Here is a 25563-nt window from a genome sequence, read left to right as displayed (position 1 = left end):
CAAGTTGGACACTTAACCAAGTGAGCCAGCCAGGCATGTCCTCTTTTGCTCATTTTAAAAATTGGGTTTTTTCTTTCTTATTGTTGAGTTTTAAGCATTCTTTATATATTTCAGATATAAACGCTTTGTCATATATGTGATTTCCGGATATTTTCTCCCAGTCTATGGCTTAACTTTTCCTCTTTAACTATTTTTCAGAGTAAAAGTTTAAAAATTTTGATGAAGTTCGTTTAGCAGTCTTTTTCTTTTATAAATTGTTTCTGGGGTAGCATCTTTTCTAACACAAAGATTTCCACCTGCATTATCTTCTCAATATCATTCGTTTTGAATCAATTTTTATATAGTCATATCAATTCTAAACTACAAAGAGCATATTAAATGAAAACATTGCCAAATACCAGTTCTCTCCATAGCACAAATTCCCTTTGAAAACAAGTTACATTCCCATTCCCTGTTAAAATGTCACCTTTACTTTGAAGGGGTAGATTTAGCGAATTTATTCTTTGGAAAATATCGCAGAGTACCGTACTACTGGCAGCTACTTTTTACTGCAAAGCCCAGCTTGGAATGCTCATCTTTTTGCAGAAGAAAAAGGCATAACTTATCTTTACATTTTTAAGTACTTTGATATAAGCGTGAACCTCTTTGTGGTGCTCTATCCTATTACAAAAAAAATTGCAAGGATCCTACTGTTCAAATATCCTGTTTTTACAAGCTAAGTCTCACTATTGTCATCCTATTGCACAGAAACAACAGTATTCACAATATGCTAAAAGCACAGGCTGAAGGGTACCATTGTCAGTGCCACACACACATTCAGTGAGAGCCCCACACCTCCTTGTAGATTTCTGTACACAGATGGCACATACTAGCCCAGGGAAGATCCCAGTGGCAATCTCTATGGCTGTTTGTTGAAACTCTGGTTTTGTTTGTTTGCTTGTTTTTAGAGATAAAAATAGTTTAAAAATTTAGTGTTTTTTCCCTACCCTGATTGTCTTGTATATGTTCTGGGAATACTACTACCCTGGAAAGTCTTACAATGCTGCCTCTCTCCCTGCATTCCTGCCTATGCCTAGACATAGTAGATAATCTATATTTCTTTGATAAACAAATTTGATAAATTTGATAAACAAATTTGATAAACAGATTTCTTTGATAAACAAATCCATCTGTCTGGTTACAGATGGTGGAGCTGTGTTGCTTTATGTTGTCATTTTCCTGTCTGCTTTCTTCTAGCATTTGTTTTCCCATAGCCCCATTTTTCTAAGCACTGAACTTGAAGTTCATAACAAATGTTTCTTAGAGGATGATTCTCCTGATTATCCATAACTTAGAACCATGGAATCATAAGAAGTATAATTTTGGAGCTGTGAGGGGACTTGGAGGTGGACTAGTCTAAATCCTTTATCAAAAACCAAATATAAAGGAATTTTGTAAATCCATAGAATGGAATAACTCAGCAATAAAAAGGGAAGCATCTTTTGATAAAATGCAACAACATGGATGAATATTAAAAGAATTATGCTGCATGAGAGAAGCCAGACCAAAAAACCCTACAAAGGGTGTGATTTTCATCTATAAGAAAACAGAAAATACAAACTGTAGTGACAGCAGCAGCTGCCTGTGGATGAGTGGGGAATGGGACAAGGAGGGGAGGAAAAGGCTATATACGATGAAGACAGACAAGAGGAAACTTTTGGGTCCATATTCTTGATTGCGGTGATGTTTTCACAGGTACATACAGATAGTACACATTAAATATGTACAGTTTAGGGATGCCTGGGTGGCTCAGTAGGTTGAGTCCTATTTTGACTCAGATCATGATCTCATGATTCATGAGTTTGAGCTCCACATTGGGCTCTGTGCTGTCAGCCAAGAGCCTGGAGCCTGCTTCAGATTCCGTGTCTCCCTCTCTCTCTGTCCTTCCCTTGCTCATGCTCTGTCTCTCTCTCTCAAAAATAAATAAATATTTAAAAAAATATGCACACTTTATTATGTCAGTTATACATCAATAAAACTGTTTAAAGAAAACAAGGCAAACAGAGGCAATTTAGCTGTGGGATAAATAATAAAACCTACAGTATGTCAGATCATGTGCTGTGTGGTAGGGGTTCAGAGAGACAGTGAAGAAGACATGGCCTGTACCTTCAGGCAGCTCATGATCTAGTGAAGGAGTTAGAAAATAAGTGGATAAATTAGATCCAGTATGTGAAGGACTAAGAAAGAGGAACAGACAAGGAGCAAGAGGTGTCCAGTACATGGGTGCCAACACGTGCGTCTTCTGGGGGGAGGGGTCGGGGAAAGCCTTACGAAAGAGAGGAAGCTGAGCCCAGGCCTAGCATAGGTCAGGTGGAAGAGCCTCCCCATCTGAAGGAATATCGTGGGCAAAGTTGTTGAAACGCAAAATTCCAGGAATTGCACGTGGTTCGGCCTGACTAGAGCAAAGGACACTCCAGCAAGAGAAGAGACCGCAGAGGTTGGTGGGGCCAGATTGTGAGGCTTTTGCTACCCTGGCAGTGCTTGGGTGCCTAGTGCTCCAAGGTTGAACTAACAGGTTGTGCAAATCCATAATCTGTGTCACAGGGACATGTCTCTTCCAAACACGTGGCACAGACCTCCAGATTTTGAGGCTGGGACACTCATTCATGTTCAGTTCCAGTCTGGAGCTCTTATGTTCCTCAGGAATGTTCCAAAACCCAAAGGAAAGAAAGCTGGTTTGGGTCTGAGCAGCAGCTGGGGAACATCTGCATGCTTCTTGGAGCTCCACCTGAGAGCAAAGGCTTCTGGTACATTTTTCTGTTGGGCAACCAGCAATCTAGCTGCCCCAAAGGCAGTTTTTCCACAAGTCAAAAATTTTGTCTTTCTTTCTGGCTGGCAGCACTGATCCCTAAAGTCCTGCATTTCTGACAATGGCTGTCTGGTGTGCAGTGACCTGTGTCCTGTCTGGTTCTCTCCTACCCTCTGGTCATCTATTAACCAGCCACCACCGGATTTCTCCAGCCACTGAGCAGTAGAGGTCATGAGAGAGTCCCTTATTTGTTTGTTTTTAGAGTGGTTTTCAGAGAAGACTGGGATGTTTGATGCAGAGTACGATTGTCAGACCGCATTAAAAATGCAGGCAGCAATGCAGAACACGGATGGCTCATGTCAGCCAGACATTTCAATGTAACCAGAGGAGGAAAACACAGATAGGGCCTGTGTTAATGGAAGTAGATGCCAAACTGTGTGGCAAGTTCTGGCTCATGTTTCCCCTATTGCCTGCTACCCCTTCAGTTGGAAGAAAGAAGCTCATATTTAAGCTAGAATTTAAAATGGGATTGCTGCTTGATGAGCATTCCTGTGACCTAGAGATCAAATTGCTTACACCTCAAAAGGAATTTAGGAGGATTGTAACTGTCATAGCAGTTAGAATCTCCCAGAAGTGAGGAGTGAAGTTTTAGTGGTTTATTCTTTCTTGCCTTGGGGATTCTTTGCTGTCTTCTGCAGGGTTAGACCAAGAGGGCAAGCAAGAGCGCACACACTGATTTCCCTAGCCAACTCAGAGGAAAGCTGTGGCCAGCACAGATGCCTGAAACCAAGATCCAGGAAAGGCCAATGTGGATTATCTCGGGGGTATTAATAAAACAGATGGTGTCAGGAGGGAAGAAGTTTTCAATTCTATTGTGGAGTTTGGTTTTTGTATCTCCTCACCTGGGCTAGTGAAAACAGTCCAAGTGTGAGCTGGCCCAAACTCTTAGCTCTGTTTATTCTGCCCTCATGTCCTCCCCCATGCTGTCTGCCAGCTGGACTATTAAATGGCTCAGTGCTCTTTTTTTGCTGTGTCAATCCTGGAAGGTCATGATTGTTGTGATTTGAGGCTGGTTTTCCAAATGGGTGGGTGAAATGGATACCTAACTATCGATTTGTTTTCTTGCATTTCAGTCGTTCCAAGGAAGTCAAGGACGAGCATACCTCTTTAACTCAGTGTAAGTGTCTCTGAATGGTACATCCGTTGTTTGTTGCAAATTTTGCAGGGTGGGGGAAAAGCAGCCCTCAGTGTTAATTCAACACTGGTCCCTGCCTTCTCTGCCACAATAAAAGCCCTGTGGAACATTATTCTCTACAATTGGAAGCCAGTTATCTTTGTGGAGATATATATATATATATATATATATATATATATATATATATATATATATTTTTTTTTTTTTTTCAGCATCTTTGGCTAAAAAGTATACATTTACTACCCATAGTAAGAACATAAGAGGATCGGAGGGCTATATAGTCTCACAGAGAAGTTGAAGTGATTCTGAGAGCCTCATCATGGAGGCTTCATAACCAGGTCTAACCATGGTCATAACCGGGTCATAACCATGAGTCATTGGAGAAGAGGGGAGGTCAAACAACAGACCCCGATGTCTGCTGCAGGAGCTCAGGCTAGAGGAAAGGCCCGGTTAGTGAAGAGTCCCCCTGACTGCAGCCTGTAGGGCCTTCCATCATTCCTGGGCACATCATTCATAGCCTCTTACTTGGGAAAGGAGGATGAAGCTCGCACAAGCGTGATAAACTGTGAGAATGGAAATCTAGCATGTTCAGCTTGAGATAATATGGGGCTCATTCATCCTTGTAATTGGGACAACATGGTGCTCATGTCATGTTGCCATGTTTGGCTGCATTCAGTCCTCAGTAAGCTCTGAGCTGAGGACTCAGCTCATGGTCTTCACAGTGTGGCCGTCTGTTTGTCCCCTTGGGTTAGAAGCATTAGTTAGAAACATTCCAAGCAAAGTCTCAACCATGAAGACTATTTTTCATAGGCTCACTGAATCAGAACTTGCAGATCTCAAAATCATTTCAATGGTGATGTTTCCACGTGGTTACCTTTTCAGGGTTGTTACCACTCTCAGTCTTAAATGATGCCCTTCTTGGTGTTGGCTTCTCTTGAGGCATCTGTGCTCAGTTGTTTTTTTTCTTTTTTTGCTGCAAGCTCAGCTTGAATGACTGATGATGAATGTGTGACTAACTACCCGTTCTCTCTGTCCCTTGGCACAGAGTTAATGTGGGCTGCGGGCCTGCAGAAGAGCGAGTGTTGCTAACAGGATTGCATGCAGTTGCAGACATTTACTGTGAAAACTGCAAAACCACTCTGGGCTGGAAATATGTAAGTACTGAGGAGTCTGGTTGGCAGTGAGAGGGAGGAAGGGAGAGCCTCATGCTAAAAGATTTCTTTCTTCCACTGTCTTCCTACGGCCTTGTGGGATTATCTTAGGCCAGGACAGGAAACTGGGCCCAAAGAGCAACTCCTGGCACGCTCTTGTCTACCACACTCTTCTTCCCTTTTCTCTGATAGCCCCCTTCTACTCATTCCTTCACACCTGCCCCTGAGACAGACACACACACGTGCGCGCACACGTGCGCGCGCACGCGCGCACACACACACACACACACACACACACACACCTGCTTTTCAATTTAATTAATAATAATAATAATAATAGCAGCGTATACCATTTCCTGACAGCTTACTATGTTCCAGACATACATTATTCTATTTATATTCACAGCATCCTTAGAAAGTAGTTCATATTTTAATCCCTATTTTATGGATGAGGAAACTGAGGCTTAGAGAAGTTAATGGTATATCTAATGTTACCTAGCCGTTACGTGGCCAAACCAGGATATAGGTGTCCAGGAGTCTGACTGTGGAGCCCATGCTCTTTGCTCCAGTAAATGTTCTCAGAACATGTTACCCAGGCTCTAGGCTCTATGCTAGGTATCCTCAAACGTTAATTAATGTCCACTGTCAAATATAGTCATGGATGGACTTTTCCTACTAGACGTTCATTCCTTTGCTGTTTAACTCAACAAGTATTTTTTTAAATATGTATTTTTGAGAGAGAGAGAGAGTGCAAGTCGGGGAGGGACAGAGTTGGAGTGGGGGATGCAGACAGAAGATCTGAAGCAGGCTCCCTGCTGACAGGAGTGTACCCAATATGGGACTCGAACTCATGAACCATGAACTCATGATCTGAGCCAAAGTGGTGGGGCTTGAACTAATGAACCATGAGATCATGACCTGAGCTGAAATCAGATGATGCTCAACTGACTGAGCCACCCAGGTGCCCCTCAGCAAATATTTTTAACGTCTTGTTGGTACTTCGGATGAGCACTTCACCGGGGTGAGAGGAGGTATAGATGTTCAATGAAAATAAACTTGTGTTATTGCTATTTTTGGCAGATGTTTTTATTATTGGCAAATATGTTCATGTGCTTTTTTCTGCCCTATCATTGTGGGAATATTGAGAAATGAGTCTTCCTGTCTTTGGGAGGACGATTTATTCCATGTAAAATGCCATAAATTCCCTGTACTGTCAATTGCACAGGGTCAGTGTGAAGCTGGCTCATATGACCTGCAGTTAGTTAGACAATAGTTAGCTTTGGAAGAGCCTGGAGGAGTGGTCAGAAGTTCCCGCAGAGTGCAGTTGTAGGTTGCAGGACTTTGGGGAAGGCTGTGCATTAGGGGAAGCCGGGAGTACAGGGAAAGCCTCCTTGCCTTCTCCGGTGAATCTAAAACTGCTCTAAAAATATGAAGTCTATTTACTTTAAAAAAATTTTTTTTAAAGTTTATTTTGAGAGAGAGAGCATGAGCAGGGGAGAGGTGGGGGGGGGGGGTGTAGAGAGAATCCTAAGCAGGCTCCACACTGTCAGTACAGAGCCTGACTCAGGGCTTGATCTCACCAATTGTGAGATCATGACCTGAGCCAAAATGAAGAGTCAGACACTTAACTGACTGAGCCACCCAGGCACCCCTAGATTCCATCTTTCACATCTCCCTTGAAATGTTCAGAATTAGAAAGAAAGATCCTAGATGGTATGTTTCATGATGGCAAGATGGTCACAGATCCCTACAGTTGCCTTGATTTGCTCCTTGTGGGAAAAACTGGTCCTGGCTATTCTGTTACCCCTGCATGGCCACTGGCCCTCTCTGGGTGATCTGGGAGCCACAGTTCTGGTTTTGAGGATCTAGAAATTTTCTGCCCTTCTGTTTTCCCAACCTTTTTTGTCATCTTATTCCATTAAAGATGTGCAGGATTATAGACGGAAGATAAATCTGAGTTAGTTGGTTTTGCTCTTTACTTCGCATAAAATGATTCACTCTTTTGACAAAGGTTTATTAAAAGCCTTTGTGTTGGATACAAAAGTAAATGAGATCTAATCCTTACCCTCAGGGGTGTTTATAGTCATCATATGAGAGAGGAAAGCTACAGGTAGACATAAAACAGCTTGACAAGTATCGTGATATCACAGGACGATATAGAGAAGCATTCATCTCCCCAAGTATTTATTGATTACCTCTCATGTCCCAGGCTGGTGCTCCAAGCTTTCATTCCATTATTTCTTCTCACCCTCACAGTAATCCTGTGAAGTACTTTCACTTATCCCAGTCTTATAAATGGAAAGTTCTCAGTCATAAACAAAAGTGGTTAAGTGATGCTTCTGGTGCCAGGAAACAGAAATGGGGTTAGGTCTGGGGGTTTCTGTAGACTTCAGATCTAGTACTCTGTCCCCTGGAATCCAGTTACGACATTTTGCAAGTGCCCTGTGGCTTGGGGGCTATTAAATGTTTTTTTCTTTTGGCTTTTTTGTTGTTGTTCAATAGAGATATAGTCTTACTTTCCTAGTTTTCTTTCTACCTCCCGCCTACCCTGAACATGCTACCATGGAACAATAGGTCGTATTCTCGAACCACATTCCTCTATTGTGTACACATCACACAGCGTGCGCGTGCGTGCACACACACACACACACACACACACACACACACACGGAGTCAAGGAATAATGAAGTGTCAGGGAAATTACTGCTGAGCCCACAGCTCTTGCATGTGTGTGATGTGTTTGCACTTTCTCTCTCAGGGCCTCTCCCCTCTCCACTTTGTGGAATGATTCCTCTCTCAGCAAGAGACTCAAGTCTGAGCTCTCATTCTGGGACCCAAATCCCTGGAGCTCTAGGACAGAAGATATAGTTCATACACATGCTGCCCAGAACCTATGGACAGTAGGGTTTAGCTACTTACTAATTTGGAATACTCAGAACAGCAGCTGATATCCACTGTTTCTGCACACCAAACTTAGCCATAATGACCGTGATGACCAGTGTTTTTCTGATAATACATTGAGATATTTTTATTCATCTATGCCTGTGAATAAAATATCTCTTTGATCCTATACCTATGCAGGGCTTTTTTTTTTCTTCCTATGGGACTTACTAGCCTGAGAGCCCACCCACAGTGCCGTAAATTTAGGATGGTAATTGGCCAGGTGGTTTATATTGAGTTTTTCCTCCGGAAGCCTGGCAGCTGGGGTGGGGGGGTGGGGTGGGAGTGGGGGCTTGAGGGCTGCTGGGTTCTTCAACCTGGAGTTCACATAGCTCCTTTCTCCCTAGAGAAAGGCAGTGAAGGAAAAACAGACTTAACACACATGACACAGAAACAGAAAGATAAATAAAAAAGAGACCTATTTGACTTCACCATACTTTGGTCTCTCCCTGAGTGTCTTTTCTCTAAGTGTAACAAAGTACAATTGAGAATTATAACACATAAACTTCATAGATACATCATCCTTAGAGCAGATTTCTGATTAGCATCTGAAACCAAGTTCCCCTAAGATTTTACACACACACACACACACACACACACACACACACCACACACTCCATAGTTACTTACTGAAGACCTATTATATGGCAAGCAGTCTTCTAAACACAAGGGACACAGCATTGAACAAAATAAATGAAAATATCTGCCTTCCATGTAATTTATGTTGTAGTAATGGGAGATAATATGTAAAATAGACCTGGAGGTTATATTGTATATTTGAGAATGATAAGTGCTATAGAGAAAAATGAAACAGGAAGAGAGGGGGAAGAGAGAGTTCTGGGGTGGAAGTTGTGCTTTTAAAGTAGAATATTCAGGAAAGATTTTACTAAGATGGTGACATTTGGGCAAAGACTTTTTTTTTTTAAGTTTATTTATTTAGTTTGAGAGAGAGAGAGAGAGAGAGTGCGAGCAGGGGAAGGGCAGAGAGAGAGAATCCCAAGCAGCCTCCTCACTGTCACTGTGGAGCCCAACATGGGGCTTGATCTCATGACCTGAACCAGAATCAGGAGTCAAGTAACCGACTGAGCCACCCAGGTGCCCCTGGGCAAAGACTTAAATGAGCAAAGATCTTGAAGAAATTCTATGGTAAATATTGAGAAAGTACTTACAACATTTAAATTGCAAAATATTTAAACTCCATTGTAAATGTTGAGAAGGTCCTGGTGCTGCCTCAGAACTGTATTAAGTGAAGGCGACCTGGCATGTTTGCATGGTGAGAATTCTCCCAGTGAGTCTGGCTGAAGCTCGTCCTGATCCCTGTCATTGACCTGCCTTTGCTCCTGTGCTACAAAAAAAAAAAAAAAAAGTCACCTACTTGTCTTTGGTCATTTGGTGTCTTTTCTCTTCCTTTGTGTCTCCTAGGAACATGCCTTTGAAAGCAGCCAGAAATATAAAGAAGGCAAATACATCATTGAGCTAGCACACATGATCAAGGACAATGGCTGGGACTGATTGGAGGGTATCCACCTACCCCAGTGTCCACGTGAACGCCATCCAACCAAACATTCTACCCAAGCGTGAGAGAGTGACTGAACACTTGGTTCCATCCATTTAGGGGCCTTGCCATCTGGGGCATTCTCCCACCCTGAAGCCGTCTTTCTGGTGACCGGCCTCTAAATCGCTGTCTCTCTGTCTCTTTGCTTTGTATCTGTTTGTGAGTTGATCCTGGCTTCTCTCTGTTCTAGTGTTGGCTGAAAACAAAACAACGAAAGGAACAGATGCCTGACCGCATGGGGCAGCCCACCTTGATAAGGGCCCTGGGGCTCATTAAGAGCTGCTTGATGGCCTCTTGTCAGGAGAGCAGTGGCACAGCACGGGGGTGCAAGGAAGAAGGAAATGGGGAGCCGTGAGGGTCCCAGGGCTGGTCAGGGGACGGGACGTTAGAGGTAGGAACAAAATTGTGCTGCTCCTGGAGTCCTGGTAACTTAGGCTTGAAATAATCGACTTGTCTAAAAGGACAAAGAAAAAAAATACCTCATGACTGCATTCTCTCTGATCAGAAGCTCTGTTCCTGAACCAGCTGTGTCCGGTTAGCATGTGAGCACAAGAATGCGCCCTAACTAGTGGGACAGGGGCCTGGTCCTCCTGGGTCCAGCTGGGGGTGTCCTGGCAGCAGAGAGTGCAAAGCCCAGATGGTTTTGATAACTCTGATGCCTCAGTGCCCCTTCAGGTAATCTTCTTTGCCTCTTCAGCCACTGTTGGTGAGAGGATGGGAGACTGCCTTTTGCAATGGGTGCAAGATCCAAACATCCCAAAGGCTTTGACCACCAACCAAGTAAAATCAGTAATTGAGAACAGGGAACAAAGGGGGCTGTAGTTTGGGAGCTCCTACAGAAATGGCTCAGATATTGGGCCAGAAAAAAAAAAAAAAAGTAGAACCAGCTAGCAGTTCTGTCTGACCTTTTTTTCCTGACCCTTAATAAGAGAAGAGCATTGTGGCAAGGAAGGGGGTGGGGTGGGGAAATGCTGGGAATAGTTTAGATTTGAGCCATTACAGGTTAGTGTATATTTCCACTTTGGTATACAATGGCTTCAGTGAGATCAGCAATTCTTTGTACATAGAGTTTTGGTTGTTTTTCTCCAGTTCTATCATTGTAGATTGTGGAAAACAAAGTCCCAAGGCTTTGAGCTTAGTGATAACCCAGCCAGTAGATTCCTCATGCCCCTAGCTATTCTCCTCGGACTTGAATGCTTTGTGTGGAGAGAAATTGTCAGAGTGGTCCAGCAGTGGGGAGGGCTTAGATATGATGTCAAACATCAAGTTATAAATTCTGATATTAGCCCCCACCTCCCATCTCCCAAACCAAAGTTGATTATATTAGGGAAGTGGGGAACAAATCCCTATAAGGCTCATGAGAGAAAGGAGTTTGTTACAGTTAACCGACACTATGAAGTGTTTTCTACAACACTTCAGCCAGTACATGGTGCATGACCGAAACTCATTTAACTGAGTTAATTTTATTGCTTAGACTGAAAATGTAATTATTGTTAAGATATGTGCAGGTTATGTTAGAGTATCTCATTCTTGAAAGGGGGCTGATCCCATAGAAAAAATTCACCTAAAAAGTCACAAAAAGAATGAGTTCATAGAGGCAAGAATCTATAAAATTGAATAATCAAGATTCAAGCAGCCAACCCAGAACATTTCCAGAATTCAAACAAATTCCTCTAGGGAGTGATCCATGGTGGAAATGCTTTTTTCTGTCTCTGTGTGCTGATTGCAGAAGGGGGACCCGAGGTAGGCGTGGTCATGCCCTGGAGGTAGTGAACTGTGGGACTGACAGGAAACCAGGTGGCTCCAGGTTTAGCTGTAGACCACCTCTGTAAGACAATTAAAAAAAAAAAAAAAAAAAAAAGGATTCTTAGAAATTGAATCTTGTTCCCAAAGGCTTTTAGTCCACATGTTTCAGTATTTTAGTATCCTGGGGAGGTTAAGTTTTCCCCACATTGCTAAAAAGCAGAATGATGTTCAGAAGGAGTATTTCATTTCCACTCCCAGAGAAAAAGGTCTTCTGGCTCCCAGGGCCAAGGTCTCAATAAAAAGCATTTTCTACTTTCACATTCCTAAGCTGGCTTGCCAGCACAAAAATTATAGATCCCTCTTTCTGTCTCCCTTGAAGGTAGTGGCCTTCATTTATGGATTTTGATAAGCCCCTTTGCTCGGGGAAAGTCCTGACTATTGATACTCCTTTTCATAGAAAGAAAATGGGGGTTAAACATGGGTAGGTGTTTTGTCTGTGAAACTAAAAATGGAGTGTGGTGATATAGAAACCAGACATGGGGTGCCCTAGAATTTTCAACAGGGAGAAGAGACCCATGTGCCACTGTTGCTCCTTGGGGATGAGGCCTCTGACTGTTGCATGGATCAGAGCAGGCTTCAGTTAGACCCAGGTTCTGGTCTTTCTTTCTTTCTTTCTTTCTTTCTTTCTTTCTTTCTTTCTTTCTTTTAGCTATTACCCATTGAGCATCCAGTGGGTGCATGGCGCCGTACTTGGTGCGAAAGATCTGAGTAGAATGTTGGTTTTTCCATAACTACAGAGGAAAAAAACACAACTCATTAGGCTATCCCTTTGTGTCAATGAAACCAAAAGTGCTTCTTATAACTTTATCTCCATTCATGGCTTGTCTACCTAATGTCTAGCAGTATTGGAGAGACCGCAGCTGAGTGATGGGGACACATCAACTCATGGCCTCAGTCAGTTCATTCTTTAATTTCCTCACCAAATTATTGACTCAGAGCATAACCAAAGACCTCATCCATTCACCCCTGGCAGGTTCAGGGAATTGGAGTTTGATGGTAAAGCCTAGGCAGGGTGCAGGGAGTAGCAGGGCAGGGAGAGGAGGAGTGAGAAAGGAAAGGCATGAAGTTCTATACCTCAGCCAGCAGCTGCCTTCATTTGCAACTGAAATCTAGCCAGCAGACCCTCTAGTTCCATCTCCCCTATGCTGCCCTAGGTCATGTGGCATTGGCAGCCCTGGGTTACACCCAAACCCCCAGGATGTTAGTCTCAGGCTGCTGATGGGTTGATTTGATATGAATCAAATACAGCCAAACTTGATGGCCACAGATTGTCAGCTGGGCCTGACTGAGTGCTGCCCCAACTCCTATGACAGCAAGATCATGGAGATAGGATAGAGTAAATCTTTACTGGTGGGTCATTGTGTGAAAAAGAGGTGTCCCCTTTATAAAAAGATTTTCAAGTGGATATATATATTTAAAAAGTTGCTTGTGAAATATACTTTTGTAAATAATATTTAATTTTTTAAATAATATATTTGGTGCTGTTTTCTCAGATCCCCTGAGAGCACTTTTTATTTTCATTTTTAAATTCTATGGTTTCCTCTGCATTTCTTGAAGTATATTTTAAGGGAAATAGTGATCATCAATATACTCTTTTTAAAAAAAGATCTGTATCACGTTAGTCTGGACTGAGGCAGTAAAGCAATGCCTCTTTGCATTTCTTTCCCAAAGGAACAGACTCTGCACTACATTACCAGGTTGAGAATTGAAATATTTTCTTGTACCAATATTGGCTAGAAAAGTAAATAAATAAAATCAAATTTAGTAACAACTTAGTGATTCCTTTTGTTAGAAGAATTTCCAACAAATTGGGATCTTGTTTTTAGCGTGTGTGTGTGTGTGCGCACACGCGCACACTCACGCACACATGTGTGTAAAAAGCACTTTGGATTGTGCCTCCTGTTTTTTTTTCTTTTTTTTTTTTTAATTGGGGACGCTATATCTACAGTTTACACCTTCGGCACATAAGACTTTTCTTCTCTTTCTCTCTGGTGGTTTTGTTTCTGAGTGGACCAACAGTGCAAACCATGAGGATTTTGTTTTTCTGAGCATGGAGCTATTGCCAGTTTGCTCCTCTTTCGTTGTGTGCTCAACTTTCACAGATTGTAAAGGAAATCTGTTGTTTTGTGAAGATCAGAGTCAAATCTGTGTTTCTGAGATGTGAGTATACTCTTTATGTACCGTAGGGTTCCCTTTGTTGTAAAAGCCACCTCATTAACTGGTTTGGGTTAAAAGAACATCAGTAAAATCATACACGATACCTTGTAGGTAAACAGCTTATTTTATTTTAAGATCAGATTGCCTCAGGTTCAGGAAGAGTCTAGGAAATCTTAAACCCAATCAACTTATATATTTTAAGAAAGAGTCTGACTCTTAACAGAAAACGTACTAGTGGTCAAGGTGGAGGAAAGAGATGTTTAATCTTTTTAAGCAAAATACAGTCATGAAATCTGCCATCAGTGAAAGGTAAAGCCAAGAAGAAACAAGCTATAATCATCACCAAATTGGATCTGCCCATATGTTTTTATATAACATTTTGGTGAAAGTGAGAGTCGGTTCCCTTTTCCAACCTGCAGAGACGATCTTTCGATAGAATAGAATCTGTCTATTTATGCTTGTGTTTACAAACTGTATTTGTTGGGTTTGGGTTTTGTTATTTTCTTTATCTTTTTTTTTTTTTTTTTTTTTTGGTGGCATTTTTCAGGTCACTTTGCTTCAATAACAAAGATAATTATTTTCAAATAATTTGTCCTCACTTTTTCCTGTATTTGTACATAGTTATTCAGTATTAGAGAAAAGTGCATTGTTTCTGTCATATTTCAATCTGTGTTGGTGCTCATTTGAGAAAATAAAGTTTTCAAATATTTGGAAGGCTCATCTAGTCTTAATTGACCCAGCAAGTTTTATCTTGACTTTTAACATTTAAAGTAACTGAAAAGCCTGCAGGAGGTCATCTGTCTAACCCCATTCACAGAGCTGTCAACTGAGACCCTGTGGGATTGTTTTCTCCAAGGATATTTGGCCAGTTAATGAATAAAAATCAGGTCTCCTGCTTATCTACAAATGTTTCTCTTATCTTTGGTATCAGAAATGCATGAGTGACCTTTAGGATTTCTGTCTACTAACCCCCATATTAGACTCTCCAAATTTTTCTGCTTATACAAATTTCTTTGGGGGAAATTGGATTGCATTAAATGAAGAGATAAAAGAATTGTAAAAAAACAAAATTATGTCACAAAGAGGCAGCATTATCTCTGAATAACTGGCTAACAAAGGGAAATGAGTATTCAGTTATAGTATACGGAGAATCAAGTCTTCTCACTCACTGAACAACTATGAAACATATATTAGATTCTAGGCGCTGGGTGACGGTTCAACCATTCTAATAAATCAGCTGTTTTTGTTTGCCTCCAGGATCATCTACATGCATAGCTTTGCATAACCAGTCAGTGTAAGTAATTTTGTATTCTGGTGCCTTCATTTAACACAGTAAATATTTTTGCCTACACTTGATTTTATACCATAACTTTTCCAAAAGCTTTTCTCCATGGCTTAGAGAGTTCTCACCTTGGTTGGGCAATTTAAATAGTGAAGAAAGAAGATATTAAAACCACACAAGTGTGTACATATTCGTGTGTTTTCGTATTGGTGAAATTATTTTAAAAGTCTGTTCTGTGTAAAATAAGAAATACCTTATCTACTTCCCATGAATTTTTACTTATGCATTCTGGGCTGAGCTGCAATTGACTTTTATTTGTCCTTGAGTATATTATCTTATTCCTGTGACCTGTTTTGCTTCAGTGGATGTGTCTGTTATCATTTCATTCTTGTTTGCCTTTGGCAGACCAGGAGGAGAGAAAAGATAATGTGTGCTAGATACAACCAGCTTCAAACCAGCAATCCTCACACTTCAAGCTCTTACACCTCAGGGGCTGTCCAGGAGATCAGGCTGGGGAAAGTGAGGGGAGATCACTGATGTTCATGGAGTGCTTGGCTTGCACCACACCTTCAATTGGGCACTTTGCCTACGTGACCTCATTTAAGATCCTCGCAGTGAGGCATTTCCTCACATCATCCCAGGAGTCCTCACCACCCTATGGGAAAGTAATGACAAATGCTGATTATTCCCATTTTATAGATGATGAAATTGAGGTTAGGAAGTTTTCATGGGAATGACAGGGTCAGGAATCATAGCCTGGCTTCCCAGCCCTATGGTCTTTCCCTACACTGTGTTCCAAATTTTAGCACCTCTTTTCCTTCAGCCTTCTTAATTCTTGTATGGCTTCTTCACAGGATGCTTTCTTAGCCTGCCTGTCATGACTGCTTAATAAGTAGGGGTTCAGGGAATGTGAATTAAAAATTAATTTAAGCAAAGCCACGAAGGTCACTGCTGCCTGAAAGGTATTGTGTATCCCATAGCTGAGTGTAAGCTGGGCTTTGTTGTTTTCTAATACCCTGCAATAGATCCCATGTGTAATCCCTGGCCCCTTGATTAATAGTACGTACTTAATAACTGGTTGGTGAACATTGAATTAATGTGGACGGTGGAGAACTAACAGCTTTCAAAATCTGTTTAATATGTTAGTATCCGTACGAAGAGAATGGAGAGGAGGTTGGCATTAAATGCTTCCTACACAAGGTAGGTAAATGGTTAAATCAGGAGCAATCAGTTTACTATTTGCATTTATTTATTCAACAAGCATTTTTTGGACATCTATTATGTGCCTAGTTTAGTCAGGCAACTAATCCTTGGGAGCAGAAAATCAGTGGTACTAATTATGCAGAGTGGGAGAACAAAGGGTTATGCATGGCTCTCCCTAGTTGGCCAAATATCCAGCCACATCAACCACCACCCTCATGGGCAGCTGTTTCCTGCAGAAGTAATTGCTCATAAATCCTTTAATCTGAACCTAGAGCAGGGCACAGGGCATTCTCTGGAGTCAGTGAACCTGGTTTCAAATACTGGTTTCACTTAGTAAAAAGATAATCTATGTGCCCAGTGCCTGGCACATAGTAAGGACTCAGTAATAAAATGGCTGTTATGATTATGGATTGCTATTTGAATTGGGAGTGAAATGAAGAGGACTGTTGTGTTTTATTTTTATGTACATTATTTGCTTAATTTTGCAACAATCCTATGAAGCAAATACTCCATTTTACAGAGGAATAAACTAAGGTTCAGAGCATAAATAACATGCTCATGGAAGAGCTAGGATTTGTAAATTCTTGTTCTGATTCGAAGCCCCCCACCCCCTCCCAATCTGTGGCCCCAGCCTGCCATTCAGGAAACAGGAATAACTACCAAATAGGAAACTTACTGGCAGATCAGACCAAGCACACACCCAAACTATCATGGAGGTTTTGTTTTCTCCTCTTGTATTCTCCCCCCCTTTTTTTTATGAAATAGAAATTCTGTCTTTTCCATTGGAAGTCAAGAGTTCAAACCTCAGGAAGAATTGTTATACCTTTATTTTATATGATTTCAGGCCTGTTGATTGTAGGGCTGTGATTTTAAGGAAAAAAGTTGTTGCGTTCAGTTGTTCAGACTAATAGAAATGATGAAAGTAAAAAACTTGCCTACGTAGAAGTGACTAAAGTACCTTACATACCACACCATCTCTGTGGGGCCATTCAGGGCTAACTCTCCAGGCCAGCTTGGAACAAGCCAAAGATTAAAAGTTTGCGTGTCATGAAGAGACTTCTAATTCCCCTCTAGGTGATACAGGATCTTTTTTCCCCCTAATGTTTATTTTTTGAGAAAGCGCACAAGCGGGGGAGGGGCAGAGACAGGGGGACAGAGGATCCAAGCAGGCTCTGTGCTGACAGCAGCGAGCCCAACATGGGGCTCAAACTCATAGACCATCAGACCATGACCTGAGCTGAAGTTGGACGCTTAACCACTTAACCGACTGAGCCACCCAGGTGCCCCATGGGATCATTTTAATGAGAGACAGGATAGCTGGGAAAGCTGAATTTTTTAAGGCATTAGAAAATTATTTGAAAACTATGACAGAACTGTTAAGTTATATTTATATTGAATTAAAATCATGCTAATGGTTTATTCCAAGCTCAGAAATAAGCAGGATAAAGTAGAAAGAAGGTTGCCTTTGGAGTTGGACAGATGGGGATTTGAAGCCTGACTGCATGCTTAGGTATTGATCACTCTGAGGAAGTAACTGCAATTCTAGGGACTATCTTCCATCATCCATGAATTTAGGGATACCAGCAACCATACTCAAGTTATTGTTAGGATCAAATAGTAGCCATAATGTGTCCAGCACATTGACTCAATCAAATAGGACTTAGCAAGTGTCACCTTTTTTTTTTTTTTTTTTTGGCTGAGTATTGCTAGCACTATAGTGCTAGTTAGGATCTAATATTCATCTCTCCACACCACCTCTACAAAGGAAGAGAGGAAGTTAAGTCACCAACACTTGGTCATGAGTTTTATGAGCAGACAAACTAGAACACAGCACCTAGGTGATCAGGCAAGTAGTTGGTCCCTGCACCATGCACTTGCTTTTACTTCCAGAGTATGTACATTTATGGAAAGAAAAAAGGAAGGATATCAGCTAGAAAAAAACATCCTTGAATTTTAGAATCCTGTTTGATAATTTTCATGGTAACCATCTTTATTGGTCTTCAGTAAAGCATAATTTGCTTTTTATTCTTGCATCCTGGTCTGATATGCAGGCAGCATGCAGAAGAAGCAGAATGGTCTCAAATCTTGCTCACCTCCCCAGCCTCCCCGGGACTGCCTGCTTCTCATTCTGAGCTCATTCTCCAGAGCAAGGCCATGCAGGCACAGCAACCAAGCAGGGATATTTTATTTATGGCTTCAATAATGGAGTCTCTTGGGAAAATTTTGGTTTCCCATTCCGAGAAACAAAAATTCAGTCACAGTATGTTCTTAAAATTTATTACTGTTTGTTTTTTTCCTACCATATTCTTTGAGCCACCTTAATAGACTTTAAAATGTCCCTTCACAAAAGTAAGATAATTTGACCTGTCGTTCATTTGGTTGGTACGTACTGTACCAGGCCAGCACAGTGTCAAAGATTAGGAATATAGGCTGATAATGTTGCTGCTGATGACATAATCCAATGTGGAACATGCCATGTGTATTACCGAAACTGCTGCCAGCCCAGCAGGAGCTTGTTTTGGCTTTGTCCAGTTCCCCGTCCCTTTTTTCCACTGCTATTGGAAGAACAGCACCCACTTTTCCTGGAGGCACCCAGGTTTGAAGTTGTTTCCATGGTGACAGGACATACCCAAGACTCAGGTTTCATTTCATTTTTTTTTTTTTTAACGTTTTATTTATTTTTGAGACAGAGAGAGACAGAGCATGAACGGGGGAGGGGCAGAGAGAGAGGGAGACACAGAATCGGAAGCAGGCTCCAGACTCTGAGCCGTCAGCCCAGAGCCTGACGCGGGGCTCGAACTCACGGACCGCGAGATGGTGACCTGAGCTGAAGTCGGCCGCTTAACCGACTGAGCCACCCAGGCGCCCCTCATTTCATTTTATATCTCCATGATATTATAAAGAAATAGCACCAGTGAGAATGCCAGCCATCTGAGGGAGGAGGATTGAGGAAAGGAAGAGCCACTGACCTTCTGGGGCCCTACCTATAGGAAGGACCTGTGGGAGTTTCTGTTTAACAAGGAGGTGTGGGTAGCCATCTTGCAAAGGAAAGGCCAAAGTTACCACAGAGATAACTGGTTTGGACCTGTTGTGTCCAATGCATCACATATTTCATCTTGCCTTGGGTAGACCCAGGTGTAGCCTATGGGTGATTTGCCCTAATAAGCTATGCCATGAGGCAGGCAGAACTCAACATGAGCATGCCTGTAAAGATCCTTTCTGTAGGCAGGAGACTAACTGGCATGTGGGACTAAAAAGCAGTCTTCCAGGCTAGATTTAGCTGTGTAACCTCGGATAGGTTGGTTACCTTTTGAGGCTCAGCTGACTGATCTCTAAAAGAAAGTTGTGGTAAGAACTAAGTGTGATAATGTACATCAAGAGCTGAGATGGAGCCTGGCACCCCAGAGCTGAAGAAATGTTGGTTATTGTTGCTATCGTAGTGGTGAAGGCAAGGCAGGGATGTGTGGTTTTCAAAGTGGAAAAATGCATGTGAATCACTAGACAAATAAGAAGAATTAGAATAGGATGTTTTATAATGATTCTTTTTCTTTGCATGCATTTTCTAAGCATATTTTATTTTATATTTCTTTACATGTGTCTTGATATTTGGCAAATAGTAAATATCCCCCAAAACTTACACATTCTTTCAACAAGTATTTCTGAGCCAGACATTGTGCTAGAGATAAATAGACAGGGTCCCTGCCCTCAGGAAGTTTCTTCAATCCCTTCAGGGAGTACTTATTTAACAAAGGGGAGTGGGTGGTTGCCCAAAGAAGAAAAGATCAGAGCTACCATTGCAATTACTGGTTTGAACTGGAAAGTATAGTTATAGAAAGGCTTCCCAGAGACCTCTTGCTGCCTAACACTGGGTCCCTCTAGCTCTTGACCTAGGCCTGTGCTATGGTCCTTACCAGATTGTCTGTCTCCTTCCCCAGGACTCTTCCCAGAGTCCAGGTACCCGGACTCATTACAGTTGAAAAACTAGCAGCTCAGTGATGTTGGATGAACAAATATTCATGTGGATGTAAGGATGGTCATCTAATAAAAGAATTATTCCTTTCAACCTCGACATAAGAGGAGACTAGTGATATTTATGGACTGTTGTGGGAGAAAGGAAAGATTGTTTTAGCTTTTACCTTTGTTCCATTGGAAACAATAAGGTAAATGAGACAGAACTTTAGAAGATAGAAAAGGTAACTAAAGCAGGCATGTGTTTCACATCTCATGGTGGGAGTGAAGGTTCTCAATGGTTTCATTCAGTCAAACCAAAGTACAAGGGGTGGGGAGCATGGGGGCTGGCAGTCACTCATGTAATAGCAAGGAAAAGGGTTTCTCCACATGGGGTATGTTGGACAAAGAGCTGAGCAACGTTTCAGGCACAAACATGGATCATTTCAACTGGTTGGTCAGAGAGTGATGTACTATCTGCTGCCCAAGGAAAGTCCTCAGCACTATGGCCTGGTGAGGCCACATGTGAGCTAATTCAGTCATAGGTTGGGCAGTCAATGAACATGAACTCTAATTCTTTCCATGGGGTCTCTTTAGGTTTAACCTTTTTACCTCCAGACCTCACTAATCTCTCTGACTACTTTCTTTCCCCCTCTCTCACCCCTAATCTCTTTGGGTGAGGGAATCGTTTTCAAGTGAGAGAGGTGGGGAAATCTTGCTTTCATTTATGGTATTTTCTCCCAAATGCTTTGTTCTTCCCTGGAATCTTTTTTTCTTACTTTTGATGGCCTAGGATTTCGAAACTCAAAAGCCAAAGAAATACAAATAGCTTTTCAAGTCAGATATAGTTTACAGATTGCAGAATTCACCTTCTTGAGGTGTACCTGAGTTTTAACAAATGAGTACAGTCGTGTAACTAACCATCACAATTAAGATATAGAATATTTAAATCACCTCTAAAAGTTCCTTCATGTCCGTTTTATAGTGATCCCCCTCCTATCTCTAGCCCCTGACAACCACTGATCTATTTTCTGTTCCTGTAGTTTTGCCTGTTCAGAACACCTTATAGTATGTAGCCTATTGAATCTGTCATAATACTTTAACATAATGCTTTAGAGATTCATCTGTTATTGCATGCATGAGTAGGTCATTCCTTATTTTTAAAAAAAATTTTTTAATGTTTATTTATTTTTGAGAGAGAGACAGAGTATGAGTGGGGGAGGGGCAAAGAGAGAGGGAGACAAAGAATCCGAAGCAGTCTCCAGGCTCTGAGCTTGTCAGCGCAGAGCCCCATGCAGGGCTCGAACTCACGACCCATGAGCTCATGCCCTGAGCCGAAGTTGGACACGTAACTGACTGAGCCACCCAGGAACCCCAGTAGGTCATTTTTTCTTATTGCTGAATAGTATTCCCTTGTATGGATATACTGCAGTATATTTATCCGTAATGGGCACTTGTATTGTTGCCAGTTTCTGCTATTATGGAAAAAGCTGCTATAAACATTTGTGGATAGGTTTTTGTGCATATTATGTATATATTTTTACAATTCTTGGGGAAATCCCTCAAAGTCAAATTGTTGAGTTATATGGCAAGTGGTTGTTTGTATTTAGAAGGAACAAACTTTTTCCAAAATGTTTGTGCCATTTTGCATTTCTACCAGCAGTCCATGACAGTTCCGGTTTCTCCACATGCTTCTCAGCATTTGGAATTGTCTGTTTGTTTGTTTATATTTCAATTGAGTCATTCTGAGAGACATAGATTCTCTCTCTCTCTCTTTTTTTTTTTCCTGATTTCTGCTGCCACATTCCTCCCATGGGATAAATGTACAAAAATTCTTTTCTGACCAAACAAGGTAAAGAGTGGGAAAGAATTTAAAAGTGACTTTGCATTATAAGAACAAACATACCTTTTGCTTCATAAGAAAACATACATAAAGAATGAAAAAATGAAGATGTGAGAAAGCAGGTACTGGGAAGAGGGACCAGGTATAGGAGCTCATAAGCTCTCCAAAATGATTGCTTTCTGATTAATCCATTTAGAAAAACCCACTCTCTCTCTCTCTCTGGGCATAGATTATAAAACCAAGCCCTTTCTATTAATTCTTGTTTTCTAACCTAGTGTCCTTTAAACCAGAAAGGTGAGCTTTGCAGAAGGATGGCTGCGATGACAGCATTGCTAAAATAGCTACATGTAAAATAATTATAAAAGATTGCACATTCAAAAGAAAACTTCACCCTTAACCCCAAATTATGTTCTTTCTTTCTTTCTTTCTTTCTTTCTTTCTTTCTTTCTTTCTAGAAAGTGATTTGCCATGAAGCCTTTGAAACCTTTTGAGGAATTATCTTGTTCTTTTCCTTGTTACTCCTCATTCACTTCATTGGCACACAATGAATACAATTTATAATCTTGGCCATTTAGTTCAAGATCCCCGAGATACTCTTATGACATCTAAAAGAGGCTGCTAGGGGCGCCTGGGTGGCTCAGTCAGTTAAATGGCCAACTTCAGCTCAGGTCATGATTTCGCGGTCCGTGAGTTTGAGCCCCGCGTCGGGCTCTGTGCTGACAGCTCAGAGCCTGGAGCCTGTTTCAGATTCTGTGTCTCCCTCTCTCTGAACCTCCCCCATTCATGCTCTGTCTCTCTCTGTCTCAAAAATAAATAAACGTTAAAAAAAAAAAATTTAAAAGAGGCTGCTAGAATCAGCATCTAGGAAACTCAGGTCTGAAACAGAGACTACAACCCCTTCTTTCTGCATGAGAATTGAAAGGAAGGCATTTCTTCCAACCATGTGTGGGATACACACCGGGGGGATCTGTTTATCCAGGTTGCTTCTTGTACACCCCTGTGTGGCCAACAGGAGGAACAAAACAGCCTGTAGTCTACCCTGAAAGTCTCTATATCCCACTTCTTTTCCTCCTTCCTTCTTTTGCTGTTTGTATCCAGGCTGCCTACACCAATCACCTTTTTCCAAATGCAAGGGAGAGCAAAGGGGTAGAAGGGTGGGAGTTTTGAAGAATTCAGGTAATCTGCTGATTGGTTGGCAATGCTTACTTTTGGTTTCTAGGCAATAAATCATGACTTAGAAGCAGAAAGCCACTCCCAGTTTCCGCTACCATCTGGATCCATATTCCCCAAGGTCCTGTGTCCAAGGTGACCCAGTACTATGGTAAATGCAAAACCTGCTAAAATTGAGTGTCTATGTTTGAGAACCAGACTCTAGACATTTGGTTCCATGAGTGATGGTGACATAATGGGGTCAAGTGAAGCTGTCAGGAAAATAGTTACTAATAATAGCTCATATGTATTGAGCACTAGCTCTGTGCCAGTCATCAAATGCTCCATATGTTCCTTTTTCATTAGCCTTCACATTAACCCTATAATGTAGGCCCTATTATTAATTCAGTTTTAAAGTAAAAACAAACAAAAACAAAACCACCCCCCCCCCCAAAACCCTTAGGCTTAGTGAGATGGTGACTTCCTACATGCCCACAGCTAGCAGATGGTAGACCCGAGTTTTAAACCTAGGTAATGTGACTCCAAAGTCTCCATTCTTAACCACTCTATAACTATAATCTGAGCCCCACTGCAGTAAAAATCCCCAGGTAGATAAGTCTAACAATGGGAAAGTGTGAGAAAAAAACGTTTCCCAGGTTTTGAAATCTACTTCTACTTCGAAAATCAATTCATTTCAACAAGTCACTCATTTATTCACTTAACAATGACTTTTTAACATGTACAGATGCTGGAGATACAGCAGTAACAAGGTAACTATGGTTCCTGCCCTCGTGGACCTTACAATCATAAAGAGAGACAGTTTGTAAAGAGAAAATTGCAATGAAAAAAATGGTATGTTTCATCAGAGTTATGAAGGGGCAATGCCAAAGAAGAGGAAGAGGTTTCTAAATTTGGTTATGAGAGTGAGAAAATGCTTCATAGAGGAGGCATCTTAGGAGCTGAGTCTCAAAGAATATAGAGGGATCACCGATAGACAAGGTATGTGCGCAGACATGCACATATGTAAGGGAAGGTGTGGTGTTGCACCAATGAGATAAGAAGGAAGCATTGTGGGCAGAGAGGGCAACCCAACCCCAGTATTCACATTTGAGAGAGCACACGTTTGGTGATGCCTGTAACAGGGTTCAAGGTAAACAGCAGGAGAGGAGGAAGAGGCTGCATAAGGTGGGTGGAGCCACGTCTTGAAATGCCTTTTAAAGAGTTTGGGTGTTTTGTTTTGTTTTTTTTTGTTTTGTTTCTGTTTGTTTGTTTATATTTTTTAATGTTTATTTTTGTGTGTGAGAGAGAGAGAGAGACAGCACGAGTGGGGGAGGGTCAGAGAGAGAGGGAGACACAGAATCTGAAGCAGGCTCCAGGCTCTGAGCTGTCAGCACAGAGCCTGATACGGGGCTCAAACTCATGAGCCACCATATCATGACCTGAGCCAAAGGCTGAGGCTTAACCAACTGAGCCACCCATGTGCCCCAAGGAGTTGTGTTTTAACTCATGGGCAGCAAGAAGCTATTTAAAGATTTTGAACAGACACATGACATGACCGGATGGGCATCAAATTCCAACTTGGTCAGTTATGGAAGGAAGGAGTAGAGAAAGGCAGAGAGGGAGATACTTTAGGAGGATGTGATAATATTGCAGATGAGAAAAGATGCAATGTCTAACCTAGGGAGGTAACCATGGAGACAGAGAGGAAGAGCTGAATGAGAGTATGATTAATAAGGCAGAATCCACAGGACTTGATTGTTCAGTGAGGTGGCATAAGGGCTACCTACACAGGCTATGTGGTTTCAGATTGCATTGATCCCATAGACTTCCTAGCAGTGTGACTTGGCCAAGTTACTTAAGCCATCTGCCTCAGCCTCCTCATCTGTAAAATGAGGATAATAATAGGATTTGCAGCATAGGGTTGTGGTAAAGATCAAATGAGATCTATGTGCCTAGAACAGCATCTGGCACAGTAACTGCTCAACAAATTTTGTATTTTCATTATTTTAGTGATAGAAAATGAGGGATCTAAGCTGGGTCCCAGGTTCCTGACCTGAGTCACTGTACCAACATGAGCTAGGTGTAGGATACTCTCCTTGAGAAAGCTGTAGTCTAATCGAACACCTACTAGAAACACTGTGGAACTGATTGTACCCTAGTAGGCCCCAACTAAGATTTGCTGTTCTTGTTTAGCCATGAAAGTGATACTGCTGAGTAGCTCTAGGTTCTGGGCTGCCTGATTCACAGCAATATTTTCTGCCTTTATTCTGATCAAGTTGTCCCAAAGATATTTTTCAAACATCAAAAATATTTCATGTGATCCTAATGCTTTGAAAGTAATCCCAGATCATTGAAAAAAGTACTAGAAAATACTCCCTGGAAAGGTAATTTCTTCAAATATATATATATATATATATATATATATATATATATATATATGTGTGTGTGTGTATGTATATATATGTGTATATATGCATATATATGTATATATGTATATGTGTATATATATGTATATATGTATACATATATATACAAATATGTATATA

The 25563-nt window shown here is 41.5% G+C and overlaps 1 protein-coding gene and 1 pseudogene across 4 annotated transcripts in view; both read left to right on the top strand.

Moving 5' to 3' along the window:
* The window catches only part of LOC132688556 (glyceraldehyde-3-phosphate dehydrogenase-like), a 138860-nt pseudogene that overhangs the window by 1647 nt on the left and 111650 nt on the right, over positions 1–25563 (top strand). The window lies entirely within an intron of this gene.
* Positions 1–25563, top strand: part of YPEL2 (yippee like 2) — a 99245-nt gene that overhangs the window by 51089 nt on the left and 22593 nt on the right. For 2 of the 3 annotated variants that reach the window (XR_013552024.2, XR_013552023.2), the window contains exons 3-4: positions 3922–3965; positions 5029–5137. Coding sequence is in view for 1 of the 3 variants with exons in the window: in XM_078437375.2 (XP_078293501.1) it covers positions 3922–3965; positions 5029–5137; positions 9497–9586 (243 nt within the window). In the remaining 2 variants the exon portion in view is untranslated. Of the gene's footprint in view, positions 1–3921; positions 3966–5028; positions 5138–9496; positions 14302–25563 lie in introns of those variants that run through there. The other variant, XM_078437375.2, reaches the window with a different exon arrangement.

The sequence above is a fragment of the Panthera onca genome, chromosome E1, assembly GCF_046562875.1.
Source record: "Panthera onca isolate mPanOnc1 chromosome E1, mPanOnc1 haplotype 2, whole genome shotgun sequence".
Classification (NCBI taxonomy): Eukaryota; Metazoa; Chordata; class Mammalia; order Carnivora; family Felidae; genus Panthera; species Panthera onca.
The sequence above is the reverse complement of the archived record's forward strand: the minus strand, read 5'-3'. Positions and strand labels throughout refer to the sequence as shown.